The 23,933-nt window shown below is 33.1% G+C and overlaps 2 protein-coding genes and 1 long non-coding RNA gene across 5 annotated transcripts; 2 read left to right on the top strand and 1 right to left on the bottom strand.

Annotated features, from left to right (window-relative positions):
- The first annotated feature begins 7,604 nt into the window (after positions 1-7,604).
- Positions 7,605-12,467, top strand: LOC124432247 (vacuolar protein sorting-associated protein 53 homolog). Of its 2 annotated transcripts, XM_046980993.1 has the most exons (16): positions 7,605-7,739; positions 7,826-7,980; positions 8,281-8,354; positions 8,432-8,587; positions 8,731-9,131; positions 9,215-9,335; positions 9,430-9,566; positions 9,697-10,138; positions 10,255-10,601; positions 10,691-10,846; positions 10,923-11,048; positions 11,156-11,234; positions 11,377-11,525; positions 11,616-11,781; positions 11,996-12,142; positions 12,302-12,467. In XM_046980993.1, exons 4-16 carry the CDS (start codon positions 8,501-8,503, stop codon positions 12,461-12,463), a joined length of 2,520 nt encoding a protein of 839 aa, XP_046836949.1. In that variant the 5' UTR covers positions 7,605-7,739; positions 7,826-7,980; positions 8,281-8,354; positions 8,432-8,500; the 3' UTR covers positions 12,464-12,467. The 2 variants fall into 2 exon arrangements, with proteins under 2 accessions (XP_046836949.1, XP_046836950.1); XM_046980994.1 differs by lacking the exons at positions 7,605-7,739; positions 7,826-7,980 and adding an exon at positions 7,997-8,151.
- Positions 12,468-12,569: 102 nt separating this feature from the next.
- On the bottom strand, positions 12,570-23,227 carry LOC124432248. 2 transcript variants are annotated; one of them, XM_046980995.1, is made up of 9 exons: positions 23,093-23,227; positions 22,364-22,549; positions 16,987-17,123; positions 16,746-16,870; positions 16,495-16,634; positions 15,350-15,561; positions 14,901-15,159; positions 13,769-14,016; positions 12,570-13,494 (listed from the first exon to the last, which is right to left on the bottom strand). In XM_046980995.1, exons 2-9 carry the CDS (start codon positions 22,371-22,373, stop codon positions 13,264-13,266), a joined length of 1,362 nt encoding a protein of 453 aa, XP_046836951.1. In that variant the 5' UTR covers positions 22,374-22,549; positions 23,093-23,227; the 3' UTR covers positions 12,570-13,263. The 2 variants fall into 2 exon arrangements, with proteins under 2 accessions (XP_046836951.1, XP_046836952.1); XM_046980996.1 differs by lacking the exons at positions 14,901-15,159; positions 15,350-15,561 and adding an exon at positions 16,115-16,141.
- Positions 14,023-14,872, top strand: LOC124432250. The gene is made up of 2 exons (XR_006944211.1): positions 14,023-14,392; positions 14,466-14,872. It is a non-coding gene; the product is annotated as an uncharacterized LOC124432250 (long non-coding RNA).
- Positions 23,228-23,933: the final 706 nt, after the last annotated feature.

The raw sequence follows: 23,933 nt of genomic DNA, 5'->3' as shown, positions 1-23,933 counted from the left end.
GCAAGAGCAAACTAAGTCGCGAACTGTCAAAGTCGTGAAAAAGTGCGTTTATGTTTATAATACCAGAGAAAACCGCTCCGAAATTAAAATTTTTAAGTACTAGAAGTTTATATTAGAATTATTTTAAGTTCCGCGCGCGATTCAGACTTTTTATTGTTTAAATAAATGAACTATTGTTTATTTATTACTCTAGTCTACCCCGCGTGCAATAAAAATCGTTTAGATTATTATAAAATTATCGATAATGTTAATTTATAAGCTTTAGCGTTTAGAAAAGAGAATCACGAAATGCACACGTCGGAGTGCAAGAGCAAACTAAGTCGCGAGCTGTCAAAGTCGTGTATAAGTGCGTTTATGTTTATGTCACAAGAGAAAACCGCTCCGAAATTAAAATTTTTAAGTACTAGAAGTTTATATTAGAATTATTTTAAGTTCCGCGGGCGATTCAGAATTTTTATTGTTTAAATAAATGAACCAGTGTTTAAATAATACTGTATTCTATCCCGCGAGCTATAAAAACCGTGTAGATAATTATAAAATTACCGAAAATATTAATTTATAAGTTTTAGCGTTTAGAAAAGATAATCACGAAGTGCACACGTCGGAGTGCAAGAGTAAACTAAGTCGCGAGCTGTCAAAGTCGTGTATAAGTGCGTTTATGTTTATGTCACAAGAGAAAACCCCTCCGAAATTAAAATTTTTAAGTACTAGAAGTTTATATTAGAATTATTTTAAGTTCCGCGGGCGATTCAGACTTTTTATTGTTTAAATAAATGAACTATTGTTTAAATAATACTCTATTCTATTCCTCGAGCTATAAAAACCGTGTAGATAATTATAAAATTACCGAAAATATTAATTTATAAGTTTTAGCGTTTAGAAAAGATAATCACGAAGTGCACACGTCGGAGTGCAAGAGTAAATTAAGTCGCGAGCTGTCAAAGTCGTGTAGAAGTGCGTTTATGTTTATGTCACAAGAGAAAACCCCTCCGAAATTAAAATTTTTAAGTACTAGAAGTTTATATTAGAATTATTTTAAGTCCCGCGTGCGATTCAGAGTTTTTATTGTTTAAATAAATGAACTATTGTTTAAATAATACTCTATTCTATTCCACGAGCTATAAAAACCGTGTAGATAATTATAAAATTACCGAAAATATTAATTTACAATCGTCAGCGTTTAGAAAAGAGAATCACGAAGTGCACACGTCGGAGTGCAAGAGTAAACTAAGTCGCGAGCTGTCAAAGTCGTGTATAAGTGCGTTTATGTTTATGTCACAAGAGAAAACCCCTTCGAAATTAAAATTTTTAAGTACTAGAAGTTTATATTAGAATTATTTTAAGTTCCGCGGGCGATTCAGACTTTTTATTGTTTAAATAAATGAACTATTGTTTAAATAATACTCTATTCTATTCCACGAGCTATAAAAACCGTGTAGATAATTATAAAATTACCGAAAATATTAATTTACAATCGTCAGCGTTTAGAAAAGAGAATCACGAAGTGCACACGTCGGAGTGCAAGAGCAAACTAAGTCGCGAACTGTCAAAGTCGTGAAAAAGTGTGTTTATGTTTATGTCTCAAGAGAAAACCGCTCCGAAATTAAAATTTTTGAAGTACTAGAAGTTTATATTAGAATTATTTTAAGTCCCGCGCGCAATTCAGAGTTTTTATTGTTTAAATAAATGAACTATTGTTTAAATAATACTCTATTCTATTCCACGAGCTATAAAAACCGTGTAGATAATTATAAAATTACCGAAAATATTAATTTATAAGTTTTAGCGTTTAGAAAAGAGAATCACGAAGTGCACACGTCGGAGTGCAAGAGTAAACTAAGTCGCGAGCTGTCAAAGTCGTGTATAAGTGCGTTTATGTTTATGTCACAAGAGAAAACCCCTTCGAAATTAAAATTTTTAAGTACTAGAAGTTTATATTAGAATTATTTTAAGTTCCGCGGGCGATTCAGACTTTTTATTGTTTAAATAAATGAACTATTGTTTAAATAATACTCTATTCTATTCCACGAGCTATAAAAACCGTGTAGATAATTATAAAATTACCGAAAATATTAATTTACAATCGTCAGCGTTTAGAAAAGAGAATCACGAAGTGCACACGTCGGAGTGCAAGAGCAAACTAAGTCGCGAACTGTCAAAGTCGTGAAAAAGTGTGTTTATGTTTATGTCTCAAGAGAAAACCGCTCCGAAATTAAAATTTTTGAAGTACTAGAAGTTTATATTAGAATTATTTTAAGTCCCGCGCGCAATTCAGAGTTTTTATTGTTTAAATAAATGAACTATTGTTTAAATAATACTCTATTCTATTCCACGAGCTATAAAAACCGTGTAGATAATTATAAAATTACCGAAAATATTAATTTATAAGTTTTAGCGTTTAGAAAAGAGAATCACGAAGTGCACACGTCGGAGTGCAAGAGCAAACTAAGTCGCGAGCTGTCAAAGTCGTGAAAAAGTGCATTTATGTTTATAATATCAGAGAAAACCGCTCCGAAATTAAAATTTTTAAGTACTAGAAGTTTATATTAGAATTATTTTAAGTCCCGCGCGCGATTCAGAGTTTTTGTTGTTTAAATAATACTCTATTCTATCCCGCGAGCTATAAAAACCGTGTAGATAATTATAAAATTAACGAAAATATTAATTTATAAGTTTTAGCGTTTAGAAAAGAGAATCACGAAGTGCACACGTCGGAGTGCAAGAGCAAACTAAGTCGCGAGCTGTCAAAGTCGTGTATAAGTGCGTTTATGTTTATGTCGCAAGAGATAACCCCTCCGAAATTAAAATTTTTAAGTACTAGAAGTTTATATTAGAATTATTTTAAGTTTCGCGCGCGATTCAGAGTTTTTATTGTTTAAATAAATGAACCAGTGTTTAAATAATACTCTATTCTATCCCGCGAGCTATAAAAACCGTGTAGATAATTATAAAATTACCGAAAATATTAATTTACAATCGTCAGCGTTTAGAAAAGAGAATCACGAAGTGCACACGTCGGAGTGCAAGAGCAAACTAAGTCGCGAACTGTCAAAGTCGTGAAAAAGTGTGTTTATGTTTATGTCTCAAGAGAAAACCGCTCCGAAATTAAAATTTTTGAAGTACTAGAAGTTTATATTAGAATTATTTTAAGTTCCGCGCGCGATTCAGAGTTTTTATTGTTTAAATAAATGAACTATTGTTTATTTATTACTCTAGTCTACCCCGCGTGCAATAAAAATCGTTTAGATTATTATAAAATTATCGATAATGTTAATTTATAAGCTTTAGCGTTTAGAAAAGAGAATCACGAAGTGCACACGTCGGATTGCAAAAGCAAACTAAGTCGCGAGCTGTCAAAGTCGTGTATAAGTGCGTTTATGTTTATGTCGCAAGAGATAACCCCTCCGAAATTAAAATTTTTAAGTACTAGAAGTTTATATTAGAATTATTTTAAGTTTCGCGCGCGATTCAGAGTTTTTATTGTTTAAATAAATGAACCAGTGTTGAAATAATACTCTATTCTATCCCGCGAGCTATAAAAACCGTGTAGATAATTATAAAATTAACGAAAATATTAATTTATAAGTTTTAGCGTTTAGAAAAGAGAATCACGAAGTGCACACGTCGGAGTGCAAGAGCAAACTAAGTCGCGAGCTGTCAAAGTCGTGTATAAGTGCGTTTATGTTTATGTCGCAAGAGATAACCCCTCCGAAATTAAAATTTTTAAGTACTAGAAGTTTATATTAGAATTATTTTAAGTTTCGCGCGCGATTCAGAGTTTTTATTGTTTAAATAAATGAACCAGTGTTTAAATAATACTCTATTCTATCCCGCGAGCTATAAAAACCGTGTAGATAATTATAAAATTACCGAAAATATTAATTTACAATCGTCAGCGTTTAGAAAAGAGAATCACGAAGTGCACACGTCGGAGTGCAAGAGCAAACTAAGTCGCGAACTGTCAAAGTCGTGAAAAAGTGTGTTTATGTTTATGTCTCAAGAGAAAACCGCTCCGAAATTAAAATTTTTGAAGTACTAGAAGTTTATATTAGAATTATTTTAAGTTCCGCGCGCGATTCAGAGTTTTTATTGTTTAAATAAATGAACTATTGTTTATTTATTACTCTAGTCTACCCCGCGTGCAATAAAAATCGTTTAGATTATTATAAAATTATCGATAATGTTAATTTATAAGCTTTAGCGTTTAGAAAAGAGAATCACGAAGTGCACACGTCGGATTGCAAAAGCAAACTAAGTCGCGAGCTGTCAAAGTCGTGTATAAGTGCGTTTATGTTTATGTCGCAAGAGATAACCCCTCCGAAATTAAAATTTTTAAGTACTAGAAGTTTATATTAGAATTATTTTAAGTTTCGCGCGCGATTCAGAGTTTTTATTGTTTAAATAAATGAACCAGTGTTGAAATAATACTCTATTCTATCCCGCGAGCTATAAAAACCGTGTAGATAATTATAAAATTAACGAAAATATTAATTTATAAGTTTTAGCGTTTAGAAAAGAGAATCACGAAGTGCACACGTCGGAGTGCAAGAGCAAACTAAGTCGCGAGCTGTCAAAGTCGTGTATAAGTGCGTTTATGTTTATGTCGCAAGAGATAACCCCTCCGAAATTAAAATTTTTAAGTACTAGAAGTTTATATTAGAATTATTTTAAGTTTCGCGCGCGATTCAGAGTTTTTATTGTTTAAATAAATGAACCAGTGTTTAAATAATACTCTATTCTATCCCGCGAGCTATAAAAACCGTGTAGATAATTATAAAATTACCGAAAATATTAATTTACAATCGTCAGCGTTTAGAAAAGAGAATCACGAAGTGCACACGTCGGAGTGCAAGAGCAAACTAAGTCGCGAACTGTCAAAGTCGTGAAAAAGTGTGTTTATGTTTATGTCTCAAGAGAAAACCGCTCCGAAATTAAAATTTTTGAAGTACTAGAAGTTTATATTAGAATTATTTTAAGTTCCGCGCGCGATTCAGAGTTTTTATTGTTTAAATAAATGAACTATTGTTTATTTATTACTCTAGTCTACCCCGCGTGCAATAAAAATCGTTTAGATTATTATAAAATTATCGATAATGTTAATTTATAAGCTTTAGCGTTTAGAAAAGAGAATCACGAAGTGCACACGTCGGATTGCAAAAGCAAACTAAGTCGCGAGCTGTCAAAGTCGTGTATAAGTGCGTTTATGTTTATGTCGCAAGAGATAACCCCTCCGAAATTAAAATTTTTAAGTACTAGAAGTTTATATTAGAATTATTTTAAGTTTCGCGCGCGATTCAGAGTTTTTATTGTTTAAATAAATGAACCAGTGTTTAAATAATACTCTATTCTATCCCGCGAGCTATAAAAACCGTGTAGATAATTATAAAATTAACGAAAATATTAATTTATAAGTTTTAGCGTTTAGAAAAGAGAATCACGAAGTGCACACGTCGGAGTGCAAGAGCAAACTAAGTCGCGAGCTGTCAAAGTCGTGTATAAGTGCGTTTATGTTTATGTCGCAAGAGATAACCCCTCCGAAATTAAAATTTTTAAGTACTAGAAGTTTATATTAGAATTATTTTAAGTTTCGCGCGCGATTCAGAGTTTTTATTGTTTAAATAAATGAACCAGTGTTTAAATAATACTCTATTCTATCCCGCGAGCTATAAAAACCGTGTAGATAATTATAAAATTACCGAAAATATTAATTTACAATCGTCAGCGTTTAGAAAAGAGAATCACGAAGTGCACACGTCGGAGTGCAAGAGCAAACTAAGTCGCGAACTGTCAAAGTCGTGAAAAAGTGTGTTTATGTTTATGTCTCAAGAGAAAACCGCTCCGAAATTAAAATTTTTGAAGTACTAGAAGTTTATATTAGAATTATTTTAAGTTCCGCGCGCGATTCAGAGTTTTTATTGTTTAAATAAATGAACTATTGTTTATTTATTACTCTAGTCTACCCCGCGTGCAATAAAAATCGTTTAGATTATTATAAAATTATCGATAATGTTAATTTATAAGCTTTAGCGTTTAGAAAAGAGAATCACGAAGTGCACACGTCGGATTGCAAAAGCAAACTAAGTCGCGAGCTGTCAAAGTCGTGTATAAGTGCGTTTATGTTTATGTCGCAAGAGATAACCCCTCCGAAATTAAAATTTTTAAGTACTAGAAGTTTATATTAGAATTATTTTAAGTTTCGCGCGCGATTCAGAGTTTTTATTGTTTAAATAAATGAACCAGTGTTTAAATAATACTCTATTCTATCCCGCGAGCTATAAAAACCGTGTAGATAATTATAAAATTACCGAAAATATTAATTCACAATCTTTATCGTTTAGAAAATAGAATTACGATGTGCACACGTCGGAGTGCAAGAGCAAACTAAGTCGCGAGCTGTCAAAGTCGTGTATAAGTGCGTTTATGTTTATGTCACAAGAGAAAACCGCTCCGAAATTAAAATTTTTAAGTACTAGAAGTTTATATTAGAATTATTTTAAGTTCCGCGGGCGATTCAGAATTTTTATTGTTTAAATAAATGAACCAGTGTTTAAATAATACTCTATTCTATCCCGCGAGCTATAAAAACCGTGTAGATAATTATAAAATTAACGAAAATATTAATTTATAAGTTTTAGCGTTTAGAAAAGATAATCACGAAGTGCACACGTCGGAGTGCAAGAGCAAACTAAGTCGCGAGCTGTCAAAGTCGTGTATAAGTGCGTTTATGTTTATATTACCAAAGAAAACCTCTCTGAAATTAAAATTTTTAAGTATTTGAAGTTTATATTAGAATTATTTTAAGTCCCGCGCGCGATTCAGACTTTTCAATGTTTAAATAAATGAACTATTGTTTAAATATTACTGTATTCTATTCCGCGTGCTATAGGAATCGTTTGAATAATTATAAAATTATCGATAATGTTAATTTATAAGGTTTAGCGTTTAGAAAAGTGTATCGCGTTGTGTACAAGTCTGGGGGCAGGAGAAAACTAACTCGCGATCTGTCAAATTGAAGTAATAGCACGATTATGTTTACATTATGCAACGCCAATTACTTTGTAACTAAAATTATTATTTATTAAATTACTGGAATTTTATATTGTAAAATTATTTTATGTTTCCCCCTCGTTTCCGTCGTTTCATATTTAAACTAATTTATTATTGTATAATTATTGCTGTTTTTTTTATCGGCTCCATTATGGACAGGTTTTAAGATCTATACGATCTTTAACGTAATATACTATTGCTTAAATATTGCATTATCACATTTCGTATTGCATTTTATTTTATTTAAATAATTATATAGTGATCGTATCTATAATATGGTTGAATGTAGCCATATGGAAATATTCTATTTAGACGTACGATAGTAGATATACGTGGAAGTCTTGAATTATTTGGATAAAAAATATATAAGTCTTGTTAAATTACTGAAATGAAATAAATGGCAGTCAGGACTCAGAAGTACATAATAAAATATGTCATGTGTTTACATTTTTATTCAATAATTATTAAGAAATAAATATAAAGTGAGAGATGTTAGGAAAATCTAGACAATGTTTCTTCAATGCATTTTTAGTTCATTTTTTTTCCGCTGCCGTCGCCATAGTTAAGCGCGCCTTTAACGATAGTGAGAATAGCCTTAAGCTGGGCACCTTTCGGAAACAGGATTTATTGGATAAGTGAAAGTTTAGCCAAAAATTGTGGAAAATTGGCGTGAAAGAGCGAATTCGACATGCGTAAGGAAAATACATAGATTTTTCATGTATACACATAACGGACTATTTGTGATAAAGAGAGCTTAATTGTTTGACTTTCTTCCCAGAGAAAAATTATTATTGACGTCGAGTGTAAAGTACTGCGAGGTAGCAATCAGCTGATTGGTCGTGCGAATTAATTAAAGCGCATTTCAGTGTGAAAAAGAAAGCTTTGCCAGCTATACATAAGTATCTCATAATAATTGGAGCACTGTAACACTATGTAAGGCATGTCATTTTATTTTGTCGAATAATGTTTTAGAATTGTTGAATATTTAACCCCCTACGAACAACAAGAACGCCTTGTTTAATACGGACAAAGTATCTCTCTGTCTAATCTGATCAGTGATCTTAACGCTTATGAGAATTGACAATATAGTTTCGTTACGTACATGTATGTAATAATCATAAAAGGCGCAACCGATACATATTTACTATTATTTTTAATCGACATTTTCGTCTCTCCCGTATTTTTTCATATAATATAAACATATTTCTAACACATATTTACAACGGTTTATAGGAGAACAACATGTGATAAGCGATGTGAATAGAAGAGAGTAATAGAGAAGAACCACTACTTATTCATGTTCTAAGGTAACAAATTTTCAAGCTCGAAGGAAAAATATAAATAGGATGAAAATATATAGGCAATTATAAACATTTCATCATAGGTTAAGTTCTTCATAAGAAGTTGTAAGAGAAAAGGACATGTAAAGTAATATCAGAAATAGTAATGCACAATGGAAACTAACGAAGAAAGCGATTTGAATGATCTACGATCCAGCGTTTATACATTCCCTTCTTCTGTACAAAATGTGATAGATCAGGTGTGTATTTTTATTTTTTTTATATTAAACATATTTTTCTTACTTTAATCTATAAGGTTGAAATCTATCCTCCGAATTTGAGTATTAATAATGCGTGCCAATCCATATATAATATGTATTGGCTATCTTTCATTAATTATTAGGTATTATCCAGTGATGATCCATTGGACGAAGCAAATTTCACTGTCGTTAATTATATAAACTCTCTATTTCCAACTGAACAATCTTTGTCTAACATTGACGATGTAATGAATGAGATGGAACAAAAAATCCATACAATTGACAAAGAGATGAGTGCTGTTGTATGCGGACAAACAGATATAGGTCAAGATGGGAAAGCAGCACTGGAGGATGCTCAAAAAGTAATTAAACAATTATTTGTTCATATCAAAGATATAAAGGATAAAGCGGAACAATCAGAAGAGGAAGTTAAAGAGATCACAAGAGATATTAAACAATTAGATTTTGCTAAAAGGAATCTTGTAACTTCTATAACAACATTAAATCATCTACATATGCTTGTCGAAGGAGTTGATACATTAAAGTATGTACTTTGTTAATATATACCTTATATTTTAAGATTTTAACCTAAAATATTATATTACATATATTAATGTATCCTTTTAGAACATTAATACAAAAGAAACAATATGGAGAAATCATTTTACCTTTACAAGCAGTGACAGAAGTCATGGAGCACTTTAATGGTTACATGGATATACCAGAAATTAAACAATTATCGGATGAGGTGAGAAATTTTACACGATGCTATAAACATTGTGCGTGTGTGTGTGCATGTGTAAAATATATGAAAATAATTGTAATTTATTTCTGTAACACAGGTTCGACAAATACATATCGAGTTAGCTCAACAAATTACAACAGATTTCAAAGAAGCATTTTCTGGACAAAACCCAAAGTATTTTAATCAACTGACAGATGGATGCGTAGTATTATCTTTATTGGATCCAAAAGTGAAGTAGGTATTATCGTTGCAATTGTTCTAACTAGAACAATTATAATGATGTACATGTAAAGTAATGTTCAAATACTACAACAAACTTTAATGCAAAAAAAATTATGCTGTAAATATTACCTTTTTTTAATAGGAAAGATTTGCTAATATGGTTTATAGATATTCAATTAAAAGAGTATGCACACATATTCGATGAAAATCAAGATTACGCATGGTTGGACAAAATAGATAAACGATATGCATGGCTCAAGAAACACTTGCTTGACTTTGAATCAAAGTTCGGTACTATCTTTCCATCTGATTGGGAAGTATCTGAACGAATTGCCATTCAATTCTGTTATGTTACAAATGAGGCTTTGACCAAACTAATGCATAAAAGACGTTCGGAGATAGATGTTAAATTGTTACTGTATGCGATTCAGAGAACTGCAAATTTTGAATCATTATTAGCTAAACGTTTTACTGGTAACAAATTATCTATTGATAATCCTGCAATATCGGTTGAAAATAAAAATTCAACTGTAAATAATGCAGACGATAAAACGTCTAAAAATCCATTTGAGGAAAGTGAACAGGTAAAAGTAATTGTATTATTCTCAACATATATTGCAATGTTATGTTTGAAATTATATATATATATATATATATGATAGATAATACATAAGTATAGATATTTTGACATGTATTTTAGGTGGAACATCAAAAATCAAAAGCATCCCCTTTCATAAATCTTATAGGAAGTTGTTTCGAGCCGTACTTGTATATATATATCGATAGTTTAGACCGTAATTTAGCAGATTTAATGAATAAATTTGTATCTGATTATAAAGCTCAGCCCCCAGGAGCCAAAGATTTTGATGGCAATGAAGGCTCCAATAGTGTTCTGTCCTCTTGTGCTGATCTATTCGTCTTTTATAAGAAATGTATATTGCAATGTACACAACTTAGTACAGGGATAATAATGCTGAGCCTTGCTAAAACCTTTCAAAAATATTTACGAGAATATGCCGTGAAGATACTTCAAAATAATTTACCCAAGTTAGCGGCACAAAATATTTATAAATATGTTCATTTTTAAGAATTCATTGATTATCGAGTTGTGCCCGTAACAACGAACTTTTTTACAGGACCGGAAGCAGCCTAGGAATTGGTACGAGTATGAGTAGTATAACACGAGATTTCCGTGACTTATCAACATCTGGATTTATACAAAATGTTCAAAATTTCTTAAAAGAAGGTGAAAATACTAAGTTTTGTAAAGAAGAACAAGCACGTATTTGTTGGTAAAGATTAAATAATTTCTTTTGATCTTTGAAAAATTCCTTAAAAAACAATTTAACGTGTACGCATCCTTTTTAGCATCTTGACAACGGCGGAATATTGTTTAGAAACAACACAGCAATTGGAGGAAAAATTACGTGAAAAAACGGATCAATGTTATGCGAAAAGGATTAATTTATCTCAAGAGCAAGATATTTTTCACGAGTACAGTATTATATCTTGTATACGTGTCTTAGGGAAGGGGTGGAGGGAGAGAAGTGTAAATTGAAGAATTTTGCAAAACCAAATGTAATTTCAACATTTGTTTTCAGTGTTATTTCTGACTGTATCTTGTTACTAGTTCAAGACTTAGAAGCGGCCTGTGATTCTGCCTTATCTGCAATGACTAAGGTAAATTAACAAAAGTCTTTTAACAAATAAATACAATATTTTTCAAGTTCATTAACTAAACGTTGAACAAGTGAAATATTTAATATTTAAACATTAGTTACAGCAGTAATCGTAAAATAATCAATTTTCTGTTTTCTGTCAGATGCAATGGAGCTCCATAGAGACGGTCGGAGACCAAAGTAATTATGTTAATACGATAGTAGTGCATTTACGGCAGATGATTCCCTCAATCAGAGATAGATTATCTTCCTGTAGAAAGTATTTCACGCAACTATGTGTAAAGTTTGCAAAGTATAGTATTTTACATTTTTCGTGTATTAACATTTATTTATAATATATTAATTTTATTCATAAGTCCAATTAAAAATTTTACCTTTTTAGTTCTTTTATTCCCAAATTGGTGCAACAGTTGTATAAATGTAAGCCGTTAAGTGCAGTAGGAGCAGAGCAATTATTGCTTGATGTTTACATGCTGAAAACAGCCCTTTTAGAATTACCTTGTACGGGTTATCAAGTTCAAAGGAAAGCACCTGCTTCTTACGCAAAGGTAATATTATTAATGCACTCGGGACCATTAATCTAGTCCTATGTCATTTTATTTATTTAAATGGTAGAATCTGCTTAATGTGGACAATTGAAAATTGTACGCGACTTTCAGAAAAAGCGGTCTCACCGCTGAAATTGCCATAATTACTGTTAATGTGTTAATTTTAATGGCAAAATTACTTTTATAAAAAATAACCATCAAATTTTTTAAACAGATAGTAGATAAAGGTATGGCAAATGCTGAAATGATTCTTAAAATTGTAATGTCACCGGTAGATTCTCCTGCTGACTTTGTAAAAGGATGTAAGATGCATTTGCCAGATTTACAAGCACCAGAATTTCAAAAAATTTTAGATATGAAGGTAATGATCTCGTTCGTGTGTGTGTGTGTGTGTCTGTGTATATATATATATATATATATATATATATATACATATATATATATACGTATGTATAGAGTATAAACATTTATCTGCGAATGATGTATATACTATTAATTTATCTTCATTATATTTTCTTAGGGTTTGAAAAGAACGGAACAAGTTCTATTGACAGAACAATTCAAGCAACCAGAAGGTTCAGATGCATCATTAACTTCAAGAAATAATACCATTCAAGAGAGCCCTGAGCATGAGGCAGGTCGAATTAGAAAATTAGAAAAACTTATTAAAAAAAGAATCTAAATTACTTTTGCCATTTTTTCTTCTTCTTCTTTTTCTCATAACGATACCTGTTTTTCTCCTTAAGTGAATTCTGAAACTTCTTTGCGGGAGATTAAATATTCATTGCTTATTCTTAGAGACATTCGTTTAATCGTTTATTATCATCAATACAGCATCTAAAAATATATATTCCAACGAAGCGAATGTGTGCATTAGAAAACTATGTTGCTATGATGAAAAAAATATATCGTTTTTTTTTTTCTGAAAGAACAACAAATTATTAGCAAATCTTCCGACGAAGATTAACAACGACGTAGTTAAATACATAGCTCAGTTATATATATATATATATACGTGTGTGTGTGTGTGTGTATGTATATATATAACTATATATATATATATATATATATATATATATATACGTATATATATATCGGCAATGGCTTGCTCGCCCTACAGCAGCAACACGGGGTTGCCATGATTTTTACGCGAAAGCTATCGACTGCATTGAGAAATTATTTGCTTTAGTTTTTCCCATCGATCGATGAATGCTTTTACTTCGAAAGATTAAGTTAGACATTTAAAATTCTTACGACAATTGATTTACGACCTAAGGAGATTCTTTTGTCTTTAATAAATTTTCTTGTCAATAGAAAAAGAAAGAAAAAAACATTGAAAAGAATATATACTTTTCCAATTATCCAAATGATCATAAGATAGCATAGAGGAAAGTAAAAGTATGATAAAGAAGATATAATCAAGGAAATTCATCGATGGATCGAACGCGGAGATTTTTAATTTTAGAGCGCATCGAATAACAATTATTGAGAAACCATGATCTCATAATCGGGGAAGCCGATCTCAGCACCCCCAAAAGGTATGTAACAAACGCCGTGAGACGCTTGAACCTTGCCGATAGTTAGAGTGTCCTCATGATGTACACGACCAACGAATAAAGGTTCCCCATCTTCCGTTTCTCCAGCTGGAATTGCATTTGTCGGAATGTTTCCGCCACTTGTTGACACCCAAGATACATGGCAATCGCAAAGTACCTGTTATATTAATTGATATTAATCCTTGTCATTTCTAACGATTAAAATTTATTTTCCTAACATCCTCGATTTTTCAAAATCGATTTAAGAATATTCTTTAACATTGAATATTTTATTATAATAGAAATAAGACAAAATCACCATTTTAGCTACTTGAAATACACTTTAGCTTGCTTTTAATACATCAAACTGGAAAATATAATACATTTATTTGCCTTCGAAAGAGTAATAAATATCATTAACTTTTACGTTATAATCTAATAAATAAAAATACCTGATAATCTGTTTTTGCATGCTCGGCGCCACCCCAGGGAACGTAGCAAACGCTGTGACTAGGTTTCACCTTGCCAGGTAAGAGAGCACCTTCATGATGAGCTCTACCTACGAACAAAGGCTCATCGTCTCTTCCTCCTTCGACGCCACCTGGAGGGACCACCATGACACTTGTCGCATCGCACCAGCAATGACTTCCGGTATCAAGTCCTCGGACTTCCAATGGAGCAGAAGGTGCAACATTTGGATCTGCAATCGATCCAATCGATCAATCGATTTATCCTAATTAATCGATTGAATCCTCAAGCAATGAAATTTCCATAACAAAATCCACTTTATACTTTCCGTACGAACAAAACGTCAAGATGAGCTTGTTAATGATGAATTCTTTGAAAATATTTTGCAATATAGCATTTGAAACAACTTCATTCTTCATAAATTCCGCTTAATCGTCGGTGTTACCAATTTTATGTCGTACAGTAAATTTAACAAGCGTGAAAAACTAAGGGCATCCATGCGATAGGATTAAGTACAAACATACGGGAACAAATAAATAGGCTCGCAAATAACAAAGAAGCAAATAACGAACGGAACAACAACAACAACGTGCAACGTGCAGAGCAGGGTAAGACCAGTGTGCATAGATGTGAAAAAACAAAAAAAAATATGTGTGTGATGTATAAGATGTTTTATTTCAGTTAGTACGGCGAATTTTACGATACATGTAATTACCAGCGAACCTTCGATGTAAAACAACGTAATATGACCATCGGAAATATATCCATGGCGTATTATGAAAGAAGAACGTAGAGGCATGCGCGTTTCTTATAGATACATTACGCTTCGCACCCAAGCGATAAGAGACGATTTCGTTGTTCAACGAACCCGAGATCCGTCAGCGCTCATTAGCCCTGATTAACTAGTGGAAAATAATAAGCCCCGGAACACTTTTTTTTTGTAGTTAAAGTGAACGATTAGATTCTTCTACATGTGTAATTTTTTTCAATTTCCGTGAAGTGCTTAGCTCTGACGATGATCTCGAGTAATGCAAAAGAAAATGAACAAAAGAGAGAGAGAGAGAGGAAAAAAGAAAAAAAAAAGAAAAGAAAAGATGAGAGTACAAGAAAGATTACTTTTCTGATTGTGAGAGGAGGAACCGAGGGGAGAAGGATACTCCAAGTTCTGTTCGAATCGAAGTTTCCAAACTCCTTTAGCACCCCAACCGGTGCGTACGCCAATGTGACTGACGCCAATCGGATTTGGATCTAACCAGTCCATGATTACGTGTCCGCGTTGATCGCCGGATCTGACCGTGATGCGCCCGTCGAGCCAAGAGATCGAAAATCTCTTGAACTCGTTCTGGTTGAGGAGGTTTGGAGTATCCACGCGTACCTATTACCGCAAAATGATCGCGTTATAACACGACACGCGAACGGAACCTAACGCGATTAATCATCGTTATGCAAAATAGAGTGGTCAATTTTATAAATGAAGAACAACAAAATAATAGAAAAATAATTAAGAAGAGCTGATCACCATTCCGTAAAAGAAAAAAAGAAAATATCATCAATGATTTTCGAACCTTGTCCGGCTTTTTACGATCGTATCTGATGACGGACGCTGTATTTTCCCATCCCCCAAGCATGATCTCGTACATCGGATTAGTTTCCTTCTTTGCATCGGTCAAAGCAACGTGCGCATTGCTTTGGGCCTTGACTTCGATGAAAAGAGCACCGGCTCGTACCGCGTGGTATTTGTAAACGAGCTCGTCTTTTGTTTTCAAAGGTATGAGACCTTGCATATCGAATAATATTAGATACGTGAGATCATTTTATGCTAGAATACCTATATGCCTATTTATATCTATGTATATCTATACATATATATATATATATATCTATATCTATCTATCTATCTATCTTCATACATATGATTTTCAATAAAATCGTTTGCATTAAAAGAAAAAGGTGACTTCCGTAGATACGTTCGCAACTGAAAGATAAGAAAGAATTTTTCTTTGTTGAAATAAGACAAATGAGAAATATATTACATACATATGTACCGAATCTTCCTGCATCGATATGGAAAAATAATTTATCTGTAATGTCGACGACCCTTTTATAAATGTGCTTTGTTATAATAGCGTGCACTCGTCAATCGCAATGCATTCGTGGACGTTGCGAAGGTTTCGTGCTGGGAGATAAAATATACGTATGTATATGTATTGAAGGGAGCATTCTCAAAGCGATATCTACAAAAAAAAAAAGAAAAAAGAATAAGATACGTTCACAAGCTACGTGATCAAGAAGCCTTGCCCAATGGCTCTCCTTTATTATACATTACGTACAGCCACGGTTATCTCCGATACATCTGGCTGTGCAGATCGCGATGCGTTAGAAGAGTCCCATCCGAAATTGGAAAAAGTACCAAAAATAAAATACAAACGTTCTAAAATTCTTTCTTTACATTCTATCTTAAATATACAAGAGGATTTCTTTTCCGATCACTTTGAAAACATTATTTTCTGTAAATAGCAGCAACGCATTAAAGTAATAAAAGGGCAGCGTAAACTATGCTACTTCCTACTCTATATTTTACCCTAAGAAGAAACTAAAATTCAGAATTAAATACTATGAAATAATTGAGAAGAAAGATATAGATTATCGTTATAGTAAAGATGTAGCACATTCCTAATCCCAAGCAGCAATGCGGACTTGAAAGGCTTACCTTCGATCAACCATTCTCCTGAGGCTCCCCAGCCGGTGCAAGCACCAAAGTAACCAATACCGAATGGTTCAGGATCGGTATAGGATAAGAACGCATTCTGTTCACCTTCCTTACCAACTGTGATTTCGCCATCGCGCCACCTGAATATTATTCGTAAAGAAATATCTATGTAACTTGCATTGATGTATAAATATTACGCAAGCTAAAAGGATCGGCAAAATGTTATTTCGAAGAGAAACAATTTATCATACCTTATCCAAAATCCACGAAAATTGTCAGCTGTCAAGATTCCTGGAGTTTCTTTTTCTGCAACTTCCGGTTTGGTTCTATTTTTACGAATGACGGATTTGGAGTTGGCCCATCCACCGATGATAACCTGACCAATGTTAAAGTACATATTTTATGAAGACAGAGAAGACATCTTTCGATCTAATTTGTAAAAAGGAACTTTGGAAAAAAAAAAAAAAAGAAAAAGAAATTGTATTTGCTAACCTCATACATGGGTTCATCCTCATGGGGACCAGTGGTAAGGGCGATGTGAGCATCGTTGGGTGCTTTTACCCGAAATTGAACTTGTCCACTGGTCACCGGATAGAAGTTATACTCCAATTTGTCTTCCGTCGACAGGGCTGCGCAATTAATGACGTTATTAGTCAGAAACTTTAGAAGAAATCAATAAATAATAATACCAATATTTGACAATATCTATATATCATTTGTTATTTTATAGCTTAGATATAATTATCAAATCGATCGTATTTGGACCAATGTCATCCCGAGTTTATCAGGAAGAATATGTTAATAGAAGAAAACAACAAGTTCTTGTTAGGATTTTCAAAAACACTCCCATCTGCCTTTTCTATAGGCAGCCGGTCGACTTTGGCCACTGGACACACTGGACCTTGCGTGCGAGAGTAATAATCTGAGAGTATGCTCTCGAATGGAAACAAAGGAATGTTATTATCGGACAGCTCTTTCGTAAATGACTGTAATAAAAGAGTGGTGGAAATGTGGGACCTTCGAATTAATAACAACACACACACACACACATATATATATATATATATATATATATATATATATATATATATGATGTTAATTCAATATCGAATAGATTAATGTAGGCGTTATTTCACATTCCAGTGAATACGTTTCTGAGAGTTCTGCAAGCCCTTGATTGTGGCATTCAAGTGGCTATTTTGGAGCGTCATCATCACGAGAGTCTGTCACCTTAATGTTGATTCACCTACGTTAACCCAATAATCCAGGAACTTTCTCGGCGAAGGAACGTATTCTGATAATCCGAGAAAGTCTTCCGGTGAAGGTACACTCACCAAAAGCAGACCAGTAGTTAATGTTTATAAGTGAGTAAATAAATTGAGATCTGGTTTAAAGGGATATTATTTAATATCGATACTTTATAGCGACTGTCGCATCGCTAGGAAAAAAAAAATTTGGCGAGTTACTTTTTTTGGAGAAAATTTAAAGAGTGCCGTGGACGAATGTAGAACTTTCTATCGTCGGCAGATCATAGCGTGAGGGTAAAGCCCGGCCCTCCTTTTAAGGAGTGACGATAGATAGATGTAACGGGATAACGAGATTTTCTTAAAGTAATACTGCGAAAGACAAAGCGTGGTTTGGTTCAAAAGAAACTTTAGATATTCGTGAAGATTGGAGGAAAAAATCTATGTAATTCAGGTAATTAAGGATCGAGTTCGATGGGAACTTAGAGGATGGAACCTATTAGAGGTTAATCTGAATGTATTGAACGCAATAAGGATCATCTGCGAGGATTAGTACTTAAAACTGGTACTTACTTAAAGAACGCGCAAGGAATGATAGAGGATTCTAGCGCGTGATAACTTGGGTTCATTATAATGAACCGGAGAGAGGACGGGTGCATTTTAATATTTATGAGGAAGGACGATAGAAAGTCGAAAATGTCGAGACATCCTGACGCCAGTTAATTCACTGCAGTCGGTAACGTGAACTAGGACACGTTGTAGTACTCATAGATCAATAACGTAGCAGACATGGATAATCACGAAATCTTAGATGAACGTAAGAAACGAGCATGACTTTTCACCGATGCACAAACGAAAAAGTTCGCCAATTAAGAATCTCGATTTTTTATGGATCGCCTTTCTAGATACGATTATTAAAATTTTCTTGTACTTCCGATATAATACACAAATATAATGAATATTTTAGATAATTTTTTGTATACGGAACAAGTGTCGTTTATAATTTTAAATAAGTTGTTTAGAATAGGCAGAAAGTTTCTCTACTTTGGAAGTTGAAAAGGTTAGAAATTTCTAGAATGTTGTCTTTCGCAATGAGCTGTAAGCTTTGGAAAATGAACGAAAAATATTTTTGCTGTCTAACTTAACGATTGGATTTTTTTTTCCTCTTTTGTTTTTTCTTTTTTCAAGTAAATTATCAAAAAATTCGTCGAACGTATAAGGAAAGAAGACAATAAAAACACATTTTATCTTGGTCGTAAACTTATCGGTTAGTCGTAAACGTATTAGCAAATTCGTTGGAGTTTAACTTAACTGGCAAACTACGATGGACATTCCTTCGGCTCGCGCGAGTTAGTTCATGGAGATCTATCATACTCGTAAATGTAATTTACGCGATGACGCGTCGTCGTTACGTTCCTCGACACGCAGTTAAGAACAAAACTGATGACTATTTTCATTCGCATATATCTTCTTCATGTACGATGGCTAAAAGTCATTGTCTAAAATTCAAGCGACGATATATCATCGATTAGGATATTAGAAATCGTTTCTAAAAACAATAGGAATAGTAAGAGTCACGCTCTAGTGAGAAAAACGTTGACAGTTAAGTAAATGATAATTCATCGCCTTTTACATCTAAACGCATTTCTAACAATTAAGCAAGATTAGAAACCTCTCTCTCTTCTAGTAAACATTGTTTCCAGAATCATTCGTGAACGTATCAAAGATGCAATATTCGCATTGAGTAGACAACGGCACGAGAAGGCAATGCTTATAAATAGTGAAGTTATGCCACGAAGGTAACTTTTAACGGTGACATCATCAGCAACGTCGTAGAGGAAGAACAAATTGTTCTAACCATTTCTCTCTCTTTCTCTCTCTCTCTCTCTCTCTCTCTCTTATATTTGCGCAATTTCTTATCCATTCAACCGGCAACCCTCGTACTATATTATTATGAAAGTAAAATTAATCAATAGGTAAATCGAGGTCATCGCCGAGTCAGCCGATGCTAGTTGTGAATAAACGTCATTGAGATGATGTCATTCATATTTAGAAGTGTATTATTTCATTTAAGAGGAAGTCGATCTAAATTCTATAAACATCAATTCATCGTGTTTTTTTGGAGAGACACGAAGCAGCTATCAAACTATGATAAAATATGCGCGTATGATGATAATTATCATTGACTTTTGACTCAAAGAAGAGGATTAAGGTTTGCCGATCTCTAATCGTGATTGTAAACTTTTGAAAGCCAAGCGCTCTTAGCTCCTAGCTTCTACGACGATTTTTCGATGATTATTAATTAACTATCGAATAAAATTTAAGAAATGCCAAGGAGTTTGTGCTCGTTGCTCTTGAAAAAAGTCTTTATACGATAGCGACGAGTTCTCTTCTCGATCGTTTCGCAGATGCTGAGCAGCTGCGAAACTTAATTAATCGCATTTAATAAGGCGAAAAATTTGATAAACAACGAAACGAATGTCAATACTGTCGCCTTGAGAATTAACATACTGCTAATAAAATATTCTTCGAAAGCGACGCGAGAGAACTCGAGAGAATATTAAAGTCTCCAAATTGGCTTTGTCTAATAATGTAGGGTATACTGTATTAGTAATTAACATAATAGCGAGAAGATTAGTGTCATTGAGTGAGAATTAGTCATTGCGCAACAATGAATCTCGTTATTTCGGTCATCGCGATTACGCGGCTGCTCATTTTGATGAAGCGAAGAAAAGATTTCATGAAAAATACAGTCGTTAGAATCGGTTTTTTTTTTTTATCAAAGAAAGCAGTTGGTCTCTTCGAAAAGCACGTCGAGCGCATGCACTTTTAGATGTTCTAAAATTAATGTTCCATTAAAGAGAACCATTTAATTTTTGTACGCGTAACATTTCTCATTAACGAAATTTGATTGCTTTATAATTGTGATTTATTTTGATCATATATATATATATATATATATATATATATATATATATATATAAAATTGTGTTGTCTTCAGAAAAGAAGAAAAAAGTAATAATAAATAAAGAGAAAGGTAAATAAATCCTCCTCTTCCTGGCAGTAAGACGTTAATACATGGAAGAGAAGCAAGTCAAAACGGTGTAACTGTTTCCTGATGTCATTGACCTCCCATGGCAGCAACTGTCTCTCGTTTACCATCCGCAACACATTTCTTTTAATATACTTTACTTCCTAGTAAATAAAGACTATACTGGAACGCGAGACGCCGCGCTTCGTAACGCCAAGTTTATCTTATTGTTCTTAAGCATGGAGTTCGTGAACTTTCCGAAAATAGTCAAGAAAATTCAAATTAGGAACGTATAACGAAGATAAATATAATGTTTTTGTTTACGAATCACCTATGGACTTACAATATAGAAAATTGATAGAGAGATGGGATAAAAGTTTGAAATGTTGGAACAAATATTGAGACATTCGATTCTGTCAGAGAATTCCAGAGGAAGGCACGCTTCTAAAATAGAAACCTTCTGATAGCGTATAGGGCACGTGTAACGCGAATATCCTTTCGTTGCTGCTGCGTCATCTAAAATACTACCAATCCTACTTTCTTTCTCTGCGATATTAAAAAATAACTTTGTCCTTTGGAGTTTATAACGCAAAAATTAGAACTAGACAACACTTGATTTTATCCTTGAAAGAGAAGAAATAACTCTACGAGTAAATAGTCGCTTTATTTTGAGCAGTTGTAAACCGATCGAAGTGAACGTTCAGTTTAGAAATGTATTTTTACGTATCAATCGCTTATAATGGGAAAGATATTGTAGTTTTTATGTGGTGTTGCTTCATCGATCGATTTTATTTAATTCATGCATTGAACGACGAAACGATATAACAATCAAACAACAAGGAAACGGAAGAATAACATAAAAGTTGGAAGGAATGCAAACACCGGCCGGTTTACCGACCGACGATCGGCTTGTCAAACCGGCACAGCCGCGCCCTTGACTATATTTAGAAGCATCTATACGACGTGCTTCTTTCAGGGAACATTCTACTTTTCGTTTTTTTCGCATCACTAGACAGCAGCCATTTTCAAATCGACCAAACGCGGATCGTCATTATAATCGTCATATACACCTGCCTAATTGTGTCGGCAAACGAATAGATAAATAATTACGTTTCTTTTCGTTTTCTTTTTTTTTTTTTCTTCAAATAAAGCCTCTTTCAATGAAGTCTCAAATATGTATAACCGTAAGTATATTATTTAATCAATTGTTTGTGCGGTTTAGTAATTCCCATTGAAGGCAAATTGTGAATTAAATAGGAATAGAGAGACATGTTTTGTTATTTTCTGGTATGATTCAGACTTAAATATATGAATTCTATTAGTAAGAGAGAGACGCTCATTATGTCCAACTCACACGCTAAGTTTATTGCGCAATATGAACGTTTCTATCAGTTTTTCATATGAATCTGTTTGACGATCAATTTTTCCTTATACCAAGCGATTTCGAGCTCAATGATGAACATGTTAAAAGGCCTGATCTCTATTAAATCGAGACATAAAAATTCTCTTTGGGGAATAAAATTTGTATAATAGTAATTATAAATGAAATTTCAAGATTAATAAAATAATTAATATATACGATATGGTAACTTACAAATAGCCATGTTGAAAATCGAAATAGTAATTAGAGATTCCTCGATAGGAGCGTGCCGGTAGAGATCTTAGACAGAATTCGAACTGGTACTGCGTTAAACTGGCATTTTCCATTCCTTTTACTTACGGTTGTCGGCATGGGAGGAGATTTCGCACATGCGCAGACGCGGCACACCTAAGGTTGCATCTACAATAAACAGCGTTATTGCGGATAAATCGCAAACTAGTGTATCCCTATATATAGAGTCGTTTATACTTCTTTGACGATTAAACGATTAATAAAGGTCCAACTTTATAAGCATTTCATGTTATGTTGATAAACGAAAAAAAAAGAAAAAAATGAATAAGTTTTTCAATGAACCAACTAACCAATCAATATTCATTACTTGATACTGACGATGACGAACTTAAATACGAACTTATTATTCGAGGGATGATTAAATAGAACATGTATTGACATAAATATTAATATTAACGAGGATAACATTGGTTAATTCTAAAAATGAACCTAGAATTTGGCTTTGACGATTTGTTCTGAATTTTCTTAGAAACGAATAAATTTTCAAATATGTATGTATTACATTTATTTTTACCATGCGAAATAGATCGCGCGTAATAAATTATTATAAACTGTTACCATCTCAAGTTCGTCGAAATATATCGTAGGCACATACGATATGCGTCAGCAACCTTTGACATCGATGATCTAATACCAATTACATATACTTACCGATTAACAATAATATCCATATACCGATTATTTAATTTTCAACTATAACATGTTTTTAGAATATTAATGACAAATTGTTATGATAACGGATAAAACTTTTCTATATTTTCATGGCACACACATTGGCGCTTATTTTTGTTTGCAACCTCTTTTATTATATGCTCTGCTTTTTCCGAATGATTTCATTTATGCGAAATTCTTTTACCAAGGAACTTGCAACTCTTGTCGTAGAGTGCGCTACGTTACATTTCAACTTGTTTATCTCCGTCGGTAAAATTGCAATTTTTTCTTTCGTCCTTTTAATTTGTCATAAAAGTTTGACAATCTAATATTTCGCTCGATCGGTATATCGTTTTCTTTTCCAACGAAAACTCATGGAAGTTGAGATTGTAAACGAGCTTAATAAACCTTTGAATATGATAAATAGAGGGAGATTGAATCTCACAAAGGTTGTTCTCACAGAATAATTTCATACATAGAAGGCTTAACGATAGGGTCGAAGTTCTTTGCAGAACGTCATGATGTAGACTTATTTTGGAAATTATTGCAACAAACAAACCATGGACTAAAAGCATAAGAATACGAATGAAAAGAATCCATTCGCGTTTCAAATTTTCTTCTTTGTGAAAAGTTGAAACACAAATTTGTAGGATGCATTATTATGTCGCCGCTCGAATCTTGCGTACTTGTAAATATATCATGTGTCATGATACACACGCATGCACGCACACACACACACACACACACACACACACACATATATATATATATATATATATATATATATATATATTTTTTTTTGCACTCTCATTAATAATCCTCAAAGAAAATCGCTTTTTCC

Source organism: Vespa crabro, chromosome 24 (assembly GCF_910589235.1).
Source record: "Vespa crabro chromosome 24, iyVesCrab1.2, whole genome shotgun sequence".
Lineage (NCBI taxonomy): Eukaryota > Metazoa > Arthropoda > Insecta > Hymenoptera > Vespidae > Vespa > Vespa crabro.
This window is presented reverse-complemented; position numbering and strand designations above follow the sequence as displayed.

Coding starts and splice junctions, on each gene's coding strand:
- LOC124432247 (XM_046980993.1), top strand. CDS start 8,501: ATGGAAACTAACGAAGAAAGCGATTTGAATGATCTACGATCCAGCGTT. Junction 9,336..9,429: donor TTAAACAATTATCGGATGAG/GTGAGAAATTTT, acceptor TCTGTAACACAG/GTTCGACAAATACATATCGA. Junction 11,049..11,155: donor GAGCAAGATATTTTTCACGA/GTACAGTATTAT, acceptor ATTTGTTTTCAG/TGTTATTTCTGACTGTATCT.
- LOC124432248 (XM_046980995.1), bottom strand. Junction 16,635..16,745: donor TTTCGTGGATTTTGGATAAG/GTATGATAAATT, acceptor AATAATATTCAG/GTGGCGCGATGGCGAAATCA. Junction 14,017..14,900: donor CTCCTCTCACAATCAGAAAA/GTAATCTTTCTT, acceptor GATCGATTGCAG/ATCCAAATGTTGCACCTTCT.